General features: G+C 35.1%; 1 protein-coding gene and 1 non-coding gene across 6 annotated transcripts; one reads left to right on the top strand and one right to left on the bottom strand.

Annotated features, from left to right (window-relative positions):
* Positions 1–672: 672 nt before the first annotated feature.
* On the bottom strand, positions 673–20,219 carry LOC110643647 (1,4-dihydroxy-2-naphthoyl-CoA thioesterase 1). Of its 5 annotated transcripts, XM_058144826.1 has the most exons (5): positions 19,878–20,202; positions 19,288–19,479; positions 18,391–18,527; positions 16,612–16,707; positions 673–979 (listed from the first exon to the last, which is right to left on the bottom strand). In XM_058144826.1, the coding sequence occupies exons 1-4, from the start codon at positions 19,992–19,994 to the stop codon at positions 16,656–16,658; spliced, it is 498 nt and encodes a 165-aa protein (XP_058000809.1). In that variant the 5' UTR covers positions 19,995–20,202; the 3' UTR covers positions 673–979; positions 16,612–16,655. The 5 variants fall into 5 exon arrangements, with proteins under 5 accessions (XP_058000809.1, XP_058000808.1, XP_058000810.1 ...); XM_058144825.1 differs by lacking the exon at positions 16,612–16,707 and having other exon boundaries at positions 673–934; positions 19,878–20,203; XM_058144827.1 differs by lacking the exon at positions 16,612–16,707 and having other exon boundaries at positions 19,878–20,199.
* Positions 13,575–13,681, top strand: LOC131179625 (small nucleolar RNA R71). The gene has a single exon (XR_009148516.1). It is a non-coding gene; the product is annotated as a small nucleolar RNA R71 (small nucleolar RNA).
* Positions 20,220–21,886: the final 1,667 nt, after the last annotated feature.

Raw genomic sequence — 21,886 nt, 5'->3', positions numbered from 1 at the left:
CCACGCTGCATAACCCAATAACATGCTAATATGATTAGCGTCCCAAGTATTAGCGCTGGCCACAATTTTGATTTTTGATTTATTTAATTTATTTTATAAAATATATTAAATTTATAATATTTTGATCATTTAATTTTATTTATTTATTATATTTTATAAAATATATTAAATCTACATATGTTAGTTATATACATTAATTTTTTTTTTAAGTTTGTTTCATGTTTTAGTAGTAGTAATATTAATTTAATATTATATATTTGTGAAATTAATTTTATTTATACATTGTAAATATAATATAATTGTACGGTTTAAAAAATATTTATATTCAAAAAATTACAAATATTACCATCGTATTAGAAAATTTATATTTTTGTAAAAAAAATTTCTTAATCATTAAAATATTTCTTAATTTATAGATTAAAAATATAAATATATAATATTTGAAATAGTATATTTTATACATCTTAATGGGGACTTCTTTGTTTCTAATATTTAGAACATAGTAGTTTGATAAATTTAAAATTATGTTAGTTGTAAACGTTAAAAGTTATTAAAGTATAACTAATATTAATTTTTATTCTTATTATAATTATGTATAATATATTTTCTTCATAGCAATTAATAAATGTAATTACTTTATTAGTTTTAATTACTTTATTATTTTCAAATTAATTAAAAAAAATATAAAAAATGTTTATTAACATGTCATACGAGTAATTGGCTTAAAGCAAGATATAAATTAAGACAAGTATTCATAATTATTATACAAATGAAAATAAATATTTAAATTAGTCATGTGCTATAACCAGGTCTTCGAATATGTCGTCTCGGTCGAAGAACTTGATGTTGTCCCCTTTCTTGCTACTCTTCTGTATCACCTTGTGCATCTTGGGGTTGGCCAGGTTGCCCTTGTTGCTGTCTGGATGATTCCCCCCTGCAGTATAATGCATAGCACCTTATTCATAGTGTCCAAATAGACCTGCACCAGATGAAATATAGCTTAAGGCACCAGACTGATATAGTGCATAGTATTGATCTGAACTATATCCACCAATTTTTTTAATAATTACATTTTAATTGTTATATTGAGTTTCGCCAATTTTTTTTATCTTACTATTTTTTATTTCTTTAATATTATCTAAATAATATAATTTTATAATTTATTTTTATTAATTACATTTTAATTAAAATGTTACTTATTTTTGGCAATTTTTTATATTACTAATTTTTCATTTTTTAATAATATTTTATATAAATTTATATTTTATTTTTATTATATCCTTTTCTATAATATATTATGAACTCAATTTTCTATTAATTTTTCCCTTTCTTCTATAGCTTTTACTAATTTTTAAAAATTTAAACTATTATTTTACTTTATACTAATATTCTCTGTTCAACTTATTAAACTATTATATTTTGTGATTGATGCGTCCCAACCGCAAGTGCACGGGTCGTACAAGTAGTATAGAAAAATATCGATTCCACGAGGAGTTGTGTTAATGATTGAATTTTCGATATAAAAGTTGACTAAATTGAAGTATTTATGAGATTAAAATGATGAATTAATGGGTAATGGAGTGTGAAATCTAATTGTGCAAAATTAATATTCTATTCAACAATGTATTAATTAAACTAAAATTGCATCAAATAGAAATAAGCAAGTTCAAATATGGCAATATTTAAATTGGCAAATGATTAAATTCGATTAGAAATTAACAATGGTAAAAAGGCGATTCCGGAGTTCGGGATTTCATATTCGAGCTATTTTGGGATTTTAAATTGGTTGTCCAATCTTATGAAACTTATGAGTTTTAAGGAGATTAATTCTTAAATCCTTTGAATTCCCTTTCGGGTGAGACAAAGAGTGCCTTAATCAAACTAATCCTACTTTCGTGGAGTTAGAATTAATTAAGACCCATTAAGTTCCTTAATTAATCTATAAATCCTCTTAATCCTTAGCCTATTTCTAGGTCTAAGTTAATTAAGTCCAATTTCCTGATTATCTATCACAAGGCCTTCTCCTTTCGGTGCTTCAACCATGGATTAAGAACATTACTCAATGGGATCCTACATTAAGCATGTCATTAAGCATACAAGAAATGAATAAAACTCATTAAGACCACAAAATATGGATTACCCAATCAAAATCCTCAAAATATCTCAAATATTACAACCCTTACTCCAGAATCAAAAGTAAACTACTCACTATCCATAATGCTTACAAGATATGATGAGTTTAAATGGAAATAAAGCTTTAATCTAAGCTAAGAAGTAAGAAATTAAACACTAGAAATGTAGAAAAATGTAAAGAAAGGAAGAAATCTGCAAATCTTAGTTGAAAATGGTGTGGAAGGTGAAATGACTCTTCAAATTCTGCTTAGCCTCCTCCTCTCTTTCTTTGCTCCTTTCCCCCTTTCTAAAATGAGAAAATGGGACTATTTATATCATTTTTCTGACATGGAGCCCTAAAATAGTATGTTCTAGGAGGAATACATTAAGGGAATCTTCTGCCAGCTCATTAATGAACTCTTTATGGGATCAGCATAAGTGGATCGCATAAGTTATGCAGTCCCTTATGCGCTTTCACTGGTTCTCGATCACTTATGCGGTCGCATGACTTGGTGCATAGGTTATGCACAAATTCGTGAATGTGCATAAGGGAGGTGAGAATGTGCATAAGCTATGCACTCCTTATGCACATTTCGGCCGGTTCTGAACAGTGATCTTCCTCCTTATGCGTAATCGCATAGCTTATGCGGCAAGTTATGCATAGTTTGGTCAATGCATATTTCAGCTTGAAAACTTGTTTTGGCATCTTTTGCTGTAGAAGACACTCCTCAATGGCAAAATTCTCTTTAGTCCTTCAAAACACCATTTTTCCTACAAAACAAAGTAAAAATTACAAATTAGTGCAAAATTGACAACTATGAAAAACTAACTAATTAACTAATGAAATTAGCTAAAAAATGACTAATAACCAAATAAAATGATTATGAAATTAGACCTAAATGACTATGCAAAATGTGTGCATCAAATACCCCCAAACTCAAGCTTTTGCTTGTCCTCAAGCAAACTTTAAAATGTGGTGCAAAGTTTTTAAGGGTGCCTTATCCAAAGAGTTATGAAAATCACTCATTAAGGTAACTTAACACACCTTTAGCCATACCAACAATCCATATACCCATCCTTCAAAATGCAGAGAATTTAATGCTTATCCAAGCTTTCACCGCTTAGCCATCAAGTCAATTATCATTCAAATCCCCAAACCAACCAATCAAAAGAGAGAGTCATGCTCAAAGGGAATTCTAGAACAATCAATAGTCAAAGTGTCTCCATATGGAATGATGGAATTGAATGAATGAATGAGTAATTTTCCAATCCCATAGGCAAATTCCCTACTCCTATCTCCACTAATGTAGCTAGTACTATCAAGAGATCAAAGGTCTTTTTAGGGATGTAGTGGGGCCATGGGGTTCAAAATAAGACTAAGAAGAAAGATAGGTAAAAAGGATTCAAAGCATGAGAATATTTTCAATTTTTGAAACATAAGGTACACTTTATTATATATTTTTTTCTCTTTTTTTTATATGGGAGAGAAGAATACACAATGAGGATTGTCAAGTGCTAGCATAGTTTACAAAACACATAAAAATGGAGGGACATTTTGATACTTTAACTTGTATTTTGTATTTTCTTTTGATGATTGTCCCTAAAATTGCCACCCCCAAACTCATTTCTTTTGATACTTTGGGTGGATTTCTTTCATTTTGAATGGCAATAGTGAAAAGCACATATACTAGCACTTTTACAAGGTGACAAGTATTTCTTCTCCCTTTTATTGTATTTTTTTCTTTTCTTTTCTTTTTCTCTTTTTTTTATGTACCTAATATTGTAAATAATTATTCTCATGAAAAGGGTTGGAGTGTTTGGTTCATTGGCTAGGTAATAATAAGGGTTTCAAGAAAAATTAGGGGTAAAAAGGCTCAAAGGGGTTTGCAAGGATAAATTTTAGTTGGGAAAAAGGGCCAAAGGTTTAAAATGAGAAGGTTTAAATAAAAGAATGCCTAATCATCTCTCTTTTCAAGTACAAGCTGGTATTTCGCCTTGAAAGGTTTAGAAAATTTGTTCTAGGATTGGTGAGACATCATTTGACTACCTTATATCCAATAATTCCTCTAAACACTTCCACCTCCAAATGACTAATTGGGTGGCTTTTTGGCTAAGAAGATATAGGCAAGAGATAGACACTTCAAAACCTTGCACCTTTTAGGAAACTTTCAATCCACAAACCCAACTAAAAGGTGAGTCAAATCACTTTCATAGGCACATTTTCAATACTCAAGGGATTTGGCAAAAGATTTTAATGCATGGTGTATGATTCCTAAAATGAGTAATGCATGAACTAAATGGAGGAAGTCTATTTGTATGCAATTTGTACAATTTCTAAGTGATGTATAATGTGTGTGTAAATGTGTAATGAATATGTATGTATGGATGTATATGTAAAATATTTACAATATATCTAAATGAAATGGGATGAGATGCTCTTATACTCAAAATGTGAAAAATAAAGCTAAAAATCAAAATGTGCACCCCAAACTCAAAATTGGACATTGTCCTCAATGTCTCAAACAAGAGATATCCAAAACTCAAAGCAAATAATATTGACCAGAATTGTAAAAATAAGAACAAAAAGAAAGAGTTACTGGTATGAGAATTCAAGTTAAAGGGATGCATAAGAAGTCGCACAGTGTTATGCAGAGTTAAGTGTCATCTGAACATGTGCATAGGTAAGGTGCATAAGCCATGCAAGGTCGCATAAGAGGCAATAGATGTTGCATAGGCTATGCAGATAGTTGCATAAGGAAATACAACTGTGCGATTCGCAGTAGCAGAAAGGGTTGCACAAAGCTATGCAAAGGTTATGCATGAGGAAATTCATAGTGGCAAAGGTATACAAAAAGCTGCATGGGAATTGGCAAGGGAAATGTACAACCAAAGCAGTAAAAGTATGGAAATATAGACAGAGTATGGGCAAATATGTACAAAAAGGCAATAAGTGCAATAAAAATCAAAGAAGACGAATGTAATAGCTATTCAATAAAACTTCAAAGGAAACAGAATTTAGAAGAAACTAATTCAGAGCAAATCAACAAAATCCAAAACAAAGTATAAATGTTTGAACATATTTACAAAGAAAAGGTCCTACAAGATTGAACAAAAGTAAACTAAACACTAATCTATGTCTATTGTTTTTCCTTTGTCCAAGGATGTTGCTATGGTGGTCGCTACTGTCGCCGAAATGATGGTGCAGAGGAGGTGATGGAGGTGGGGGTGGCATGCCCAGGAAGATCATGAGTTGCTTCACCATTTCCTTCAGTTCTTTCTGTTTGTCCCTGGTTTCCATGACAAGGTCAAATAGTTGCTCATGACGATCCTTTAGTGTATCAAGACCACTGTCAAGCTTCCTATCTACAAAGTAGATATCATCACTAAGCCTGTCAAGGTAGGTGAATAAGGCTTTAGTGTTGAATGGAGGAGGTGCTGTGGATGAGGTAGGTTCAGCTGTAGGAGGAATGGGCTGAGCAGAGGTAGCTGGAGTGTCCTGAGTAGGCTGAGGGGGTGGGGTAGGGGTAGTAGGGTGCTGTGGGACTGGTGTGAAAGGTAGGGTTTCGTTGTGCAATAGGCTCGCTGCAGGGTGGCCAGTATCATCAAAATATGATAAATGGAACCCTGTTTTGGTTAAGTGTGCAGTATCAAAATAGGAAGTGTCCTCAAGTGCTGGGATTGAGTGCTCTGCAGGATTAAAGCCAAAATGCTTGGCTATGACAGTGATAAGTCCACCCAAAACAATGTCACCAATGGATTTGGTGGCAATATGCAGCACATGTTCGCAAAAGAAGTAACCTGGAGACACCTTAACTTTGTGAAATGCACACCATAACATAAAAAGTTCAGATTTGCCCACAAAGACGTAACTAGTCCCTCTCGCCCAATATGGTGCTAGCCATCAACCTATGAATAAACCTAAGTGCAGGTCAAGGATTTGGGATGTTTTGGACCTACCACAGAGAAGGTTTGGGGTTGGTTTGTTATGATTCTCCAAAATTGGGCAGATTCCAGATGCCCTTATTGGCTACCTCTACTCCAAGATGTGGTACTCTAAAGAACCCATCAATTGCAAAACCAAAAATGCTATGAAATTGATCCAATGATGCTCTCTATTTTGCCCAAAGCATCTAAATGTAATAATTGGCTTATGGTATACATAATTCAAGTTGAGGGTAGCAGAGAATTAAGAAATAAACTCCAAAACTAGAATTGGATAAACTACCTCTTGCTTATGCACAAATTCTGGCCCAACCCATACCGTCAAGAAATGCAACTACATTATCAAATAAACCAGAGATTGTAGAGCATCACGGATATATACCTAGTTGGTTGTACCCTTCTATCTTTGAGTCTTTTGAAAGCAACTTTTGAATTGTATTAGGGAGAGGCTGTGGTAGCTTTGATACAAATGGGGTTGCTGAACCGTCCTTTTCTTTGGAAGAAGGTGTAGAGGCTGGAGCTTTTGGCTTTTAGGAGGTGGTTCAAAATGGGGTGGGTGGGTCTTTGCGTTTGGACAGAGGAGGAGCAGAGGGCATGGGTCGCACGGATTTGGATCGGATTTTGCGCTTGTATGTGGTTGATGGAGGTGGTGGTGGTGTCGCTTGTGGTGGAGGATTGAAGGGGGATGTATCAAGACAATGGAGTGACTTCAAGAGGAGAGGCGAAGGAATGTGGAGGGGAATCCATGGTCGATTGGAGAAGAGATGGAAATGTAGGGGATTTAGGGTTTTTGTGATTAGAGCTGGAGAAGATGGGAGAGAGACGGCGAGAATGCCTAAGAAATGGAGGATGAAGGGCGGTCGTGGGGTGAAGAGTTGGGAAGTGGAGGTGGTGGGAATTTTTTCAAAATGAATGTGAATCGGGTTTGAGGAGACCGCATAAGGGGAAAATGATTTATGCATAACCTGCACTCTTTTGTACATGTTTCAAAAGGATTTAATTTTCAGAGAAGTGCTTATGCACAAGTGCATAGGTTATGCAATCGCCCTTATGCATGTTTCGTGACTGAAATGGTGAGGAGCGAAGTCATGCGGAGTGCATAAGTTATGCACTCCTTATGCATCTCTCGGCAAGAATTGTTTTTCGAAACTTGGGTCATGCAGATGTGCATAAGCTATGCACTCGCTTATGCACTCGCGCAATTTTTTTGAATTTTGGTTGGTGGTCATGCGTATGCATAAGCTATGCACTCGCTTATGCACTCGCAGTAGGTTTTGAAATTCGTAATTTTGGTTATGCGTATGCATATGCTATTCACATTGCTTATGCAGTCTCGCAACTTTTGGGATTTTCTGCTTTTCGTTATGCAGAGTGCATAGGCTATGCACTCTGCTTATGCACTCTTCGGCTGAATTGATTTTTTGGAGATCTTGGTTATGCAGAGGTGCATAACTTATGCACCTTCCTTATGCACCCCTCGGCAAGAATGATTTTTCTGGGTTTTTGGTCATGCGTATGCATAGGTTATGCACTCGCTTATGCAACCTTCTGCACTGGAGCTTTGGATTTTTGGTTATGCGTATGCATAGCTTATGCACCTTCCTTATGCAAACTTCGGCAGAGAGAGAAAATGAAGGATTTGAAGTTATGCAATTGTGCATAAGTCATGCACTCACCTTATGCAAGTTTTGACAGATATGAAATTTGACAAAATGAGGTTATGCAGGGTTGCATAAGCTATGCACTCTCCTTATGCACTTGCAATAAAGGTGAAAAATGGCAAGAATTTTGGTCATGCAGGATTGCATAAGCTATGCAGTTGCTTATGCACAAATTTAACAAAATTAAGATTGCAATAGAACATGGATTGCAAGTGTGAAAGATACCCTGGAATGATGAAATATAATTCTATGAAGCACAAACCATGAGAAATTTTCATCAAAAACACATCAATATATTCAAAGTTCATCAAAAGTGCATCACACAAGCATGTAAAAATGGATCCTACATAAAAGACCTTTGAGAGCTATGCCATTTTGACTCAAATTCTGCAAATCAACATTTGGCACATAAAACTCCATAAAATTTGTATGAAGTTGCATCTAACCACAAATGAGAAATGAACTCTCCAAGATTCGCCAAGAAAATGCAGCATTTCTACCTTGTATCCTACAACCCAAAGAAGCTCAAAACTGCAAAAATGACTCACTTACCACCATAATATCATTATAAGCACAAATATTAGAAAATTACCCACCCAACCTCACCAAAAACACATGTAATCTGGCCGCAGATTTTATTGTTCTCGCTCGCATAAACCAGATAGCAATTTCAGCAGTTTCACCAACCTTTCTCCATTGATATACATCCAACTTCATCAAAACATGAGCCATTTGCTGCAGACACCCCTTTTTGCTGCAGAATGTACATTTCCTCTGCATGAACTAGATTGCAGCCTCCCGCAGATTATGCAAAGAAAAGCTTATCATTCTTTTGAAGGACTAAATTTGTCAAGTTATGAATTACTTCCCAATAGTTCACCACCCTTCTTCATTGAATTACATCTCCAAGTGACATAATTTAACAATGTCAAAAATTGAATTTGGGGAGATTTAAGATAAAAACAAATTTAATGAAAATGAAAGTAAATCAACAAAAGCAAAATAAAAGGACTTGGGATGCCTCCCAAGAGGGCTAATTTATAGTCCTTAGTGGACTTTTCATGAATTTCACCAAAAGAGGTGAGGGATTGGAGAGCTTGTAACAGCTTGCTCCTAGTATTGGGTCTCCAGCTATGTAATGCTTCAATCTATGCCCATTGACTTTAAAATTCCAGATTTTTCACTCCAAATTTCTATTGCTCCATAAGGGAAAACCTTAGAAATTCTATATGGACCACCCACCTTGACTTGAGTTTTCCAGTGAACAATTTCAATCTTGAGTTGAACAACAAAACTGAATCACCTTCTTTGAATTCCTTTTTCCTCGATGCTTATCATGCCAAACTTTAGTTCTTTCTTTGTAAATACGGCACTTTCATAGGCATCCATCCTCAATTCCTCAAGCTCATTAAGTTGTAAATAACCTTTTCTCACCAAATTGCTTAAGATCAAAATTCAAGGTCCGAATGGCCCAATATGCTCTATGTTCTAGCTCCACGGGTAAATGACAAGACTTACCATACACCAACCTAAAGGGAGTAGTTCCTATAGGGGTTTTGTAGGCATCCTATATGCCCATAAAGCATCATCTAGTTTGATAGACCAATCTTTCCTAGAATTGTTCACTGCTTTTCTCCAAAATATGCTTGAGCTCTGTTAGAAATTTCAACTTGTCCTGAAGTTTGAGGATGGTATGGGGTAGCTATCTTGTGCACTACACCATACTTCCTCATTAAGCTCTCAAATTGCTTATTACAAAAATGGGAACCCCCATCACTAATTATAGCCCTAGGAGCTCCAAATCTGCTCAAGACAAATTTTTTCAAAAATTTTACTACCACTCTAGCATCATTAGTTGGAGTTGCAATAGCTTCCACCCACTTTGACACATAGTCAACCCCAACTAAGATGTATCTATTACCATATGAAGGAGGGAATGGCCCCATAAAATCTATTCCCCAAACATCAAATAATTCCACTTCAAGAATATTATTTAGGGGCATTTGATCTCTTTTTGACAAATTTCCACTCCTTTGACATTTATCACAATCCAACACAAATTTCCTCACATCCTTAAAAAGATTTGGCCAAAAGAAACCAGCTTGCAAAATTTTACTAGCTGTCTTAGAGATGCCAAAATGTCCTCCATAATCATAAGAATGGCAATGATGCAAAATACTCAGGATTTCCTCTTCAGGAATACATCTTCTAATTAGACCATCACAACATCTCCTAAAGAGTAAAGGATCATCCCATCTATAAAACTTCACTTCATGCAAGAACTTTTTCTTTTGTTGCCATGTCATACCTAGAGGTAATATTCCACAAGATAGATAATTCACAAAGTCTGCATACCAAGGTAGTTTAGCAACAAGAGAGAAAAGTTGTTCATCCAAGAAAAACTCATCAAAATGTATTTCATCCAATTATTCACAATCCAATTTCAACCTACTAAGATTATCAAGAACTACATTTTCAGCTCCTTCTTATCTCTAATCTCCAAATCAAACTCTTGTAGCATCGTAATCCACCTAATGAGCCTTGGTTTGGCCTCCTTTTACTGAGCAAATACCGATGGTCGCATGATCCAAAATATAACCACCTTTGAGTCAATAATGTAAGGTCTGAACTTTTCCAATGCAAAGACAATTGCCAAAAATTCCTTTTCAGTTGTTGCATAATTTGTTTGAGCCTCATCCAGTGTTCTACTAGCATAATAAATAGCATAAGCCTTTTTGTCCTTCCTTTGACCAAGAACAGCCCCAATTGCATAGTTGCTAGCATCACACATAATTTCAAAAGGTAGGCTCCAATCAGGTGGTTGCATGATTGGTGCAGTGATGAGAGCTTGCTTCAACCTGCAAAAGGCATCCAAACACTCTTGGTCAAATTCAAATGGTGTGTCATTACTTAACAAATTAGACAAAGGTTTAGCTATTTTAGAAAAATCCTTAATAAAGCGCCTCAGAGAACCCTGCATGTCCTAGGAAACTTCGAATTCCCTTGACATTGGTAGGAGGAGCCATCTTCTCTATCACTTCAACTTTGGCTTTATCAACCTCTATTCCTCTGTTAGACACCAAATGTCCAAGCACTATCCCTTCCTGAACCATGAAATGACACTTTTCCCGCTTTAACACAAGGTCAAGATTCGCACATCGCAAAATTTTAGAAAGGTTAGCCAAGCATATATCAAAAGAAGATCCATAAATAGAAAAATCGCCCATAAAAACCTCCATTATGTCTTCAATGAAATCGAGAAGATTGCCATCATGCACCTCTGAAAAGTGGTCAGCATTACACAACCCAAATGGCATCCTTCTATAAGCAAAGGTTCCATATGGACAAGTAAAAGTGGTTTTCTTGATCATTTGGATGGATAGGGATTTGAAAAAAACCTGAATATCCATCTAAATAGCAAAAGTAAGAATGCCTAGCTAGTCTTTCCAACATTTGATCAATGAAGGGAAGTGGAAAATGATCTTTTCTAGTGGCAACATTTAATTTTCTGTAATCTATGCACATTCGCCAACTAGTCACCGTTCTAGTGGGAATTAATTCATTATTTTCATTTTTGACCACCGCTATTCCACCCTTTTTGGGACAACATGTACCGGGCTCACCTGGCATCGTCTCGAGATGGGATATATGATCCCTGCATCAAGCAACTTCAAAATTTCCTTTTTAACAACTTCTTTCATATTTGGGTTCAACCTCCTTTGATATTCAATAGATGGTTTACAATTTTCTTCCAAACTGATTCTATGCATGCAAAAATGTGGGCTTATTCCCTTAATGTCATCTATGGTGTATCTCAAAACTTTCCTAAATTTTCTCAACACTCTTAACAACTTATCAGCCTCTAAAGTACTCAAGTTTGCATTTACAATTACTGGATAAGTGTTATTAGTGCCAAGAAATTCATACCTGAGCTGAGAAGGAAGTTGCTTAAGTTCTACCTTAGGTGCATCTTCTTCCTTGAATGATGATTGCTTAAATTCAGCTTTTTCCTTTTGTGTGAGTTGAAAAACTGGAGCAGAAATGAATGGTGGACTTCCCTCTAAGTGTTGAGTATATGCAGCTACATGAGGGTTGTCATAGTCTATGCCTCCTCCATGAACCAAACAATTTTCAAGTGGATCTTCTGGATATTTTTTTCTGAAGTGTTCTTCAACCAGCTCATCAATAATATCAACTCTCAAGCAAGTATCAGCTTCAGAATGATGCTTTTTCATAGTGTTATTGATATTGAAAATTAACTGCTCTTCACCAACTCTAAGAGTAAGCTTTTCTCCTTTCACATCAATCAATGCTCCTGCTGTAGCTAGAAAGGGTCTCCCCAAGATAATTGGAATATTAGAATCTTCCTCCATGTCCAAGATGACAAAGTCAACAGGTATATAGAACTTTCCAACCTTCAGGGGCACATTCTCCAAAATACCTTCAGATACTTGATTGTTCTCACACCTAATCAAGAGAAATGTGGGTTGGCTTTAGATCTCCCATGTTGAGCTTTTCATAGATAGAAAGGGGCATAAGGCTAACGCTGCCCCTAAATCACATAGAGCTTTTGTAGAACAAGACTCTCCAATGTGGCATGGAATTGAAAACTCCTGGATCCTTAAGCTTTGGAGGAAGTTTCCTGGAGGATAGCACTACATTCTTCCTCACAAAGCTACAGCTTTCATCATCTTCAAGTTTTCTCTTATTTGAGAGAATTTCTTTCAAGAATTTTGCATAAGAGGGCATTTGTGAAAGAGCATCAACAAAAGGCACATTTATGTAAAGTTTCTTCAAAACCTCTAAGAACTTCCCAAATTGCCTATCAAGCTTGGCTTTGTGAAATCTTTGTGGAAAGGGAAGTTGTGGCTTGTAGGGCTCGGAGGTATATACTTCTCTTCTTTTCTTCAAATTTCTCCTTACATTTTTCTCGCACTCTCTTGTTTTTCACTCTCACGTTCCTTTTTCATTTTCTCTCTTCTCACTGCTTTCACTCTTCTCATCATTTATAACTTTACCACTTCTTAAAGTAATAGCTTGACAATGCTCTCTTGGATTTTCTGGTTGACTTGGAAGCTTTCCAAAAGATTTGGCACTTGAGGAAGATGCTTGTTGTGCAACTGGTTTTCCAAAGATTCTGTGTGTGTTTGCATTTGTTCCAAACTTGCTTTCACCTCTCTCATCTCCTCATCATGCTTATTTTGGTTGGCAAGAATCATTGCAATAAAGCTTCAGTGGTGGAATTTCGTTCTTCTTTGTTTTGGTGGAGGGTTCATATTTTTCTCACAAAATTAGGCAATGGTTGCCTATTTTGGCGATATGGAACTTGACTTTGTCGTTGTGGTTGAAAATTCGATTTTGAACTTGATTTTGCTGATTGCCCCATGAAAAGTTGGGATGATTCCTCCAATTTGGATTGTAAGTTTGAGAATAAGGATTCCCATTTGCTTGTTTCCATAATTACCAACATATGCCGCTTGTTCTCCATAATCTACTCCACAGCTGGTAGTTTCCTCTGCATAAGCCACTTGTTGTGAACTTCCAGCTGATGATGTTGAACTAACCAACATACTCAAATCTTCCATCTTCTTAGCAAGGACATTTGTAAGTGCATCAAACTTTGCATTAATCATGTTGAATGGATCAAGATCATACATTCCAAAGAAATTGCCTTTCTCGAGTTGAGCTGGTCCTCTTGGACTACTCCAAAGATGAGTATTCTTTGCAATTTTCTCTAATAACTCATAAGCTTCATCTTCATGCTTTATAATAAATTCTCCTCCTGTTTGAGCATCAATAATTCCTCTGATTGCAGGAGTGACATTTGTGTAGAAATTCTGATTTATCATCCATTTTGGAATGGCATGATGTGGGCATAATCTTTCCAATTCCTTCCATCTCATCCATGATTCATAGAGAGTTTCATCTTCTCTTGGTCTGAAAGATGTCATTTGATTCCTCAGCTCTTGAGTTTTTCCAGGTGGAAAATATTGTGCAAGAAATGCATCAGTTAGTTGCTCCCAATTTGTAATGGAGTTGTGAGGTAAAGAATCAAGCCAATCCAATGCTCTATCTTTCAAAGAGAATGGGAATAGCTTCAATCTTGCTGCATCATCAGATACTCCAGGTTGTTTTTGCATGTCGCAAATCATAGCAAACTTTTTCAGGTGTGTGTGTGGATTTTTAGAAGGATGTCCTCCAAATTGAGAGTTTTGAATCATTTGAAGAACTCCAAAATCCATTTTGTAACTATTTGCATCAATCCTTGGTCTTGCTATGCTCTCTCTCAAGTCATCAAACCGTGGAAAAGCATGATCCATCATACTTCCCCTAGGCAAGTTTGCATTAACAACTTCTTCCCCTTGGACTTCATTTTCATTGTTTTGACCATTTCCAGCATTACCAACACCAATTCTAATTCTTTCATCAGCCATATCTGCTTCTAATTCAGTTTCTCTCAAGGCTTCCTTCCTTTTTCTGGTTTCTTTCTTGTTGGCCTTACAAAATTTCTCAATTTCAGGATTGAACAATAAGGTTGTGTCACTTGAGCTTCTAGCTCTTCTCATAAAAGATTAAAGTACCTGAAAAAGAACAAACAAACACAAAATGAAAAGATAACAAAGATAAAACTAAAAACAAAAAAAACAACTAAAATAATCAAGAATTCAATCTTAAACAAACAACTCCCTGGCAACGGCGCCAAAAACTTGATGCGTCCCAACCGCAAGTGCACGGGTCGTACAAGTAGTATAGAAAAATATCGATCCCACGAGGAGTTGTGTTAATGATTGAATTTTCGATATAAAAGTTGACTAAATTGAAGTATTTATGAGATTAAAATGATGAATTAATGGGTAATGGAGTGTGAAATCTAATTGTGCAAAATTAATATTCTATTCAACAATGTATTAATTAAACTAAAATTGCATCAAATAGAAATAAGCAAGTTCAAATATGGCAATATTTAAATTGGCAAATGATTAAATTCGATTAGAAATTAACAATGGTAAAAAGGCGATTCCGGAGTTCGGGATTTCATATTCGAGCTATTTTGGGATTTTAAATTGGTTGTCCAATCTTATGAAACTTATGAGTTTTAAGGAGATTAATTCTTAAATCCTTTGAATTCCCTTTCGGGTGAGACAAAGAGTGCCTTAATCAAACTAATCCTACTTTCGTGGAGTTAGAATTAATTAAGACCCATTAAGTTCCTTAATTAATCTATAAATCCTCTTAATCCTTAGCCTATTTCTAGGTCTAAGTTAATTAAGTCCAATTTCCTGATTATCTATCACAAGGCCTTCTCCTTTCGGTGCTTCAACCATGGATTAAGAACATTACTCAATGGGATCCTACATTAAGCATGTCATTAAGCATACAAGAAATGAATAAAACTCATTAAGACCACAAAATATGGATTACTCAATCAAAATCCTCAAAATATCTCAAATATTACAACCCTTACTCCAGAATTAAAAGTAAACTACTCACTATCCATAATGCTTACAAGATATGATGAGTTTAAATGGAAATAAAGCTTTAATCTAAGCTAAGAAGTAAGAAATTAAACACTAGAAATGTAGAAAAATGTAAAGAAAGGAAGAAATCTGCAAATCTTAGTTGAAAATGGTGTGGAAGGTGAAATGACTCTTCAAATTCTGCTTAGCCTCCTCCTCTCTTTCTTTGCTCCTTTCCCCCTTTCTAAAATGAGAAAATGGGACTATTTATATCATTTTTCTGACATGGAGCCCTAAAATAGTATGTTCTAGGAGGAATACATTAAGGGAATCTTCTGCCAGCTCATTAATGAACTCTTTATGGGACTGCATAAGTGGACTGCATAAGTTATCTGATCCCTTATGCGCTTTTCGTCTGATTCGATCACTTATGCGGTCGCATGACTTGGTGCTTAGGTTATGCACAAATTCGTGAATGTGCATAAGGGAGGTGATAATGTGCATAAGCTATGCACTCCTTATGCACATTTCTACGGTTCTCGAACAGTGATCTTCCTCCTTATGCGAATCGCATAGCTTATGCGGCAAGTTATGCACAGTTTGGTCAATGCATATTTCAAACTTGAAAACTTGTTTTTGGCATCTTTTGTCAGAGAAGACACTCCTCAATGGCAAAATTCTCTTTAGTCCTTCAAAAACACCATTTTTCCTACAAAACAAAGTAAAAATTACAAATTAGTGCAAAATTGACAACTATGAAAAACTAACTAATTAACTAATGAAATTAGCTAAAAAATGACTAATAACCAAATAAAATGATTATGAAATTAGACCTAAATGACTATGCAAAATGTGTGCATCAGTGATACAAAAATTATATGACTTAATATAAAATTTATTTTGTAACATAATTTACATTTATAATTTTTATTTTCTCTTTCCTAACATTTTCTTAATACTACAAATTTATATTATTTTTTCTTTACCTTCTTTACTATTATACACTAAAAATATAATTTCTTGTAATATTTTCCCAATAACTTTTACTCATTTTAACAGTATTATGCTATTACTATATATATATATATATATATATATATATATATATATATATATATATATATATATATATCAACTTGCTCACCAAAAGTTTCTCACAAACATGTCAACATGCATGCATAAAAAATATATATATTATTTCTAGAATAATAAATATATTAACACTCAAGCATTTTATATATTGCATGTTAAAAATTGTCACGAAATTTTATTTCTTAAGTCATGCATACAAAAATATCAACTTGCTCACCAAAAGTTTCTCACAAACATACCAACATGCATAAAAAAAATTACATTATTTTCATAATAATAAACATTATTATCACCTAAGCATTTCATATATTATATGTTAAAAATTATTAAACAATCAAAATACATACATGAATATAATTTTTTTTCAAATTTCTTCTTTTCTCTTTGTGATCTACCACTGCAACTGCACATGTCTCCTCCTTCTTGCTCCACCCGGCTGTAAGCTGCTCCACCAAAATGAGACAATGGCGTAAATGAGGAATGAACGAGCGTTTTGAGGGCTGCCGTAAATGAGAGCGCAGGGGGAGATAAGGCAGTGGGATGAACTCTGGACGCGAATGAAAATAGCGTCCCGCTTGTCTTCCCCCAACGGCTCACTGGAGATGGGACTTTGGCTCACTGGAGATGGGACTTCGGACGAGACTGGAGATTCGCCACAAAATGTACACAGGATGCTAATTATATTAGCGTCTCGAGCTGCTGCCAACACACAGGACGCTAATAAAACTAGCGTCCCGCGCCCTGCTACGTAGTGTCCCATCTCTAGCGACGTAATATTCCATCTGCACCATCTGCAGCCTGCAGGGGTGGCGTGCGACCGCATCAGGACGCTATTCAAAATAGTGTCCCAACTTAGGATGCTAATATAAATAGCGTGCCAAGCGCTGACCATTGACATTCACCCCCTCTTCGTAATTAATCGGATTGTTATCCCATTTCAGAATTTTTTCTTTCCGAGTTACCTAGTACGGTCATTCACCCCAAACTCTCTGCCATTGAGATTAACGAATTGACCCAACAACTCACCAATCTCAGGTAAATGTTTCTTCAAATCCTCTTTTTGCTGCCATAATTGCTTTTTGTGTTTCCAAGGCAAAAGATTTCTTCGAGTCACTATGGAAACAATGACAGAGGCAATAATAGTAAGCCCTCTTCTTTTGGAGCCAGCAACCATCGTCACGTGGATTGACTCTTCTTACTCATTATTTATTCCGCTGCATTCGCAGTTAAGAACTTGTACGCCGCTTGATAAGCATTGTTAGAAATGGTAGATCAGAAGGCATTGGCTGGTTTTGGACTGACCTACTCAGATGGAATTGTTGTAGTCGTTCATGTGGAGAAGTACGTACATAAGCTACTCAAAGTAGCCACTAATTTATTATGAGACTTTGTTAATTAGTTAGTCCAAGTTTCTGTTTGTTAGCTTCAGCTGTACACAAACATCGATAACTCTTCTTGTTGTTGTAATTGGAGAAATCATAATCTTCAATACAGTTTTCACTGTCTTCATAGTTCATTTCAAGTCTGTAATCCATTTCAACCATTGTGACGTAGCTGGTGGTTAGACGTGGTTATTATGAGCCCTCTTTCACAGCACAATTGCCTAATGACTAGGGAAGAGAAGCTACTATTACTTCAAGTTGGAGGACAAAACTCCCGAGTGTGCTTAGCTATTAGCAGGGGCAGTTTATGTTTTTATCACTGCCTTCATACTTGCAAATAGTGCTTTTGCAACACCAGTTAGAAAATTCACAGTTAATTATTGTCCAATGGAACTAGGTAATTAAGTTTAATGGCAAAAGTACAAAGGTTGCTAAAAACAGCGTCGCTGTTTGATGAGCTTTGCAAGAGCCATACTATGTTGCAGAGAAGTTCATAATCATATCAACATGACAATGTATATTCTATTTGACAGGTTATAATTTAACTTTATCTAAGCATCGCAAGGCAAACACCATATAGGAATTAGTAATTCACTTGCTAGTTTCATTTGTGAAATGAGTCAGATTTTTTATAGACCATGGGCATAATTCTGGAATGTATCATCTGCAATATATTGTTTAAGTTTATTAATTACATTGGCCAAAAGTCATAGTACAGTAGAAGAGTTTCATAGTTTTGCATACTTTTTGAGGTTGTCTGCAGCATCTTTTGCATGCTCGGGAACAGGCATATTGCATAGAAGAGTAACCCTGGATGATGAAACTAGAGATTTACTCTCAGTATTTGAAGGGTCAACCTTCCAGAGTTGCACCTCCCATACCTGTTTAGAATATAAAATAAGTTCAAACCTTGTCGGTCACATAAGCTAAGCAGAGCCGGGATTTATTTTTAAGGGACCAAGTAACATTTAATATATATCTATGTTTATAATTGTTTTTATCCATAAAAATACACGTGATATGTTAAACATCAAAATAAACAACATAAACTTAATATTGTAAGTCAAGACGTTCTAAATTTAAATAAGTAGATCAATAAAATATAAAATTTTTTTAATTTAGGGAGATGATTTAATTTTAAATCCATAACAATATACTAAAAACATATTTATCACAAAATTAGAGAGACCATTTTAATTTTAAATCAATAACACTATACTAAAACTATAATTTTCATAAAGTTAGGAGGATATGGCCTAGCCCTTCGCTCCGTCATTGCACATGAGCTTAAAGAGCTAAAAAATACGAATCGTCAAGTAAAATCCAGCAGATGATATAATGCCTCCCTGGTGGAGGATGATAAATAATAATACATTAAACATTCGGTCATTGAATTTTCATGGAATCATGGTCTGTCACTGCTATTCTTGATAAGCGATAAATCGCAATTTAAAACGTATGGTCCTTATCCAGATAAGGATTGATGATTGGGTGTCCTACGATCTGTGGATATAGACGATCGATGGCATAAATAAATAAATAATATAAAAGCCAAGCATAGTTGACTGCCTGTTCTGATTTGATGATAAAAGCATATGCAAGATAATGGTAATTTTATGGGAATAAAAAAGTGCGAGTTACCTGAATGGTTTTGCCAACACTGAGAGGAGCAGCTTCGGCGAGGATAAGGTCGCCAAGCTCGGCGCGCTTCAGATGGCTGATGCTAAGGTGAATCCCAGCTACCCTTCGAAATCCGGATGCCATATGGGCCCCCATGCTGGCCAAAGCCTCCGATATCAGAGCCGATACTCCGCCGTGCAACACCTTGAATGGCTGTCCTTTTCAATCATTAACGCATAATTGGATATCAAAATTTGCTTAATCTTTAACCCTTGAGGAAAATGGAGAGTTATCAAATTCCCTTATTTGATTGTTAAATTGAGGAGATAAAAGAGGAGAAAGGAGAGAAAAAAAAAGGGTAAAAAAATGCATTTCTCAACTTCTCATATTTACTCCAAAATATGAGAAGGGAGGAGAGAGCGAAGGGATTAATGATACAAACAAAGGGTAAGAAAGTGAATCGATATTTTTCAAATTCCTGTCATGTTCTAATAATTTAAGGATTTTTTTCCTCTTCATTTCTCTGCTCAAATTCTCTTTATTTCTCTGCACAGTTAATGATACAAACAAAGGGTAAGAAAGTGAGACGAGAGAAGGGAGGAAAGAGTGACCTGAACGCACTTGTTGGTAACAAGAAGGCGACCAGTGACCTTCTGGGGGGACAATTCTTCAACTTCGAAGCCAATCGCTTGCAGCGGGGCGTCCAAACTTCCCGTCTTGGACTCCATGAATCGATGAGAAATTTTTGATAATAACACCAAAAACGTCTCGTCTTTTGTATATCAGACAAATGATTTCAGGAACATCTTTGATCTTCTTGCAGTGGCAATAATTTCGAGACCCAAAGAAAAGTTGTGAACAGGAATAGAAGTTCAGACTATGATTGTATATTTTGATTAAAAATTGAAAGTCGTTGCACTGAAATGGAAAGGTAAAGAGGTTGGAGGTAGGTAGCAGCTGCCCGCGAGGTAGGTGAGGTGAGGCTTATGGGCAAGCCCAATCCGTCCTACCTAAATTCCTATTGGATGCGGATGAACTTTTCAAGAGCCACGGCCTTGGGCTTCGGCCTTCCCATCCCAAGTCCATTCCGTTCGCCTTGTTTGGAATCTCGTAGATTCGATTCTCTTGCTACCAGCTATATGTATATATACAGCTAACGCAAGCTTCATTTTAAAATTAAGCCACTAAAACTAAAACTATATGGGAGGCAGCTGGAGGAGACGCGGTGCTAGCGGTAGAAAGTCGTGGTGCTGCTGTTTCAATTTATTCGACTTATTCTTCAACATCTCCAAAAGGTGGAGATCATCAGGAGATGCAACTGAGGAGCAACAAGTTCCAAAGGATGACTATTATGAAGACGGACTACCTTGGACCGTGGTCGAGCCTAGCATCAACAGGAAAGCTTCTGATTACATTGAAAAGTTTCACAGAGACAATTCTCAGCTGCACTAGCTTGTCTTTTTCTCTTAAGCTAATTAAGCATGTCTTTTCCTCTTAAGCTAATTAAGCATGTAAGTTGCGAGTTGCACGCATTTCAATATTTTCCTTCACTGTGTAGAACTTCTTAGGCCATGTGTTCTAAACGCTCAGGTTTCTGCTTAATTGATTCTGGGCGAATTAAGATGCTTAAAAGATTAGAAGTGGCTGTTTCATATTGGTTTTGGCTGCTATTTGTCTTTTCTTTTAATAGAATTGGAAGCAATTACCAAGTATCACGTTCTTTGCTCTGCATAGATGGGGACATGTTGCGATGCATTTTTCTCACATTTTGATTTCATTTTACTTATAAAAATAAAATATGTAGAGATGAAAATAAAAAGAAGAATATTGAAGACAAAAAAAATTGTGATGAAGAGAAGATAGTATGTATATGTACGAAAAATCATAATCAAGTAATTGTATATTAATCTTATTATGGTGGCTACAATTAGCTAATCAAACATCTCAAAATTCATAATATAATTGAAAAAATTGAATATGGAATTAAATTATCGACATAAACTATACTTTTTGAATGAATATTGCTTAAGCTATCACCAGAAGTTATTAATTTCCGCTTCATCTAAATCATATGCAGTTAAAAAAAAATCTCATGTTTTCCAATTTTAATCAATTTAAAAAAAAAAAAAAACACTTTTGAGTCATTTTGTCAATATCCACATATGTGGCATAATTAAGCTATAATATATTGACATTAGTTTTAAGGGTAATTTAAAAAAAAAAAACTATTATGTGATAGACTAACTTTTTCATAAAATAGTATCTCGAGTTAAAAAAAAAAAAAAAGAAGAAATTGATTAATGACCTACAAATTAGTTTTGTATTTTTTAAATCTCACTTACTTAGTCTTGACATTTTAATAAAGTTATAAATTAATTGTTTTGTCTATTTTTTTTAATTTACCATTAATTATACTAACAATATCAAAATGCCTTTAATTTTACATTCAAAATGAAACAAGTTAGTCTTTGAAAATCTATTTTATTAACAAAACAGTCACTTGGATTTAATTTAAGAATTTATTTATAAAACAATAATAATAAAAATTTCTAATAAAAATTTTATTATAAAATAGTCCCTATATTTTATAATATTTATTATTGTAATTATAATATTATTA

Source organism: Hevea brasiliensis, chromosome 4, assembly GCF_030052815.1.
Source record: "Hevea brasiliensis isolate MT/VB/25A 57/8 chromosome 4, ASM3005281v1, whole genome shotgun sequence".
NCBI lineage: Eukaryota > Viridiplantae > Streptophyta > Magnoliopsida > Malpighiales > Euphorbiaceae > Hevea > Hevea brasiliensis.
The sequence above is the reverse complement of the archived record's forward strand: the minus strand, read 5'-3'. Positions and strand labels throughout refer to the sequence as shown.

Coding starts and splice junctions, on each gene's coding strand:
- LOC110643647 (XM_058144825.1), bottom strand. CDS start 19,994: ATGGAGTCCAAGACGGGAAGTTTGGACGCCCCGCTGCAAGCGATTGGC. Junction 19,480..19,877: donor TTACCAACAAGTGCGTTCAG/GTCACTCTTTCC, acceptor TGAAAAGGACAG/CCATTCAAGGTGTTGCACGG. Junction 18,528..19,287: donor GTGTTGGCAAAACCATTCAG/GTAACTCGCACT, acceptor TATTCTAAACAG/GTATGGGAGGTGCAACTCTG.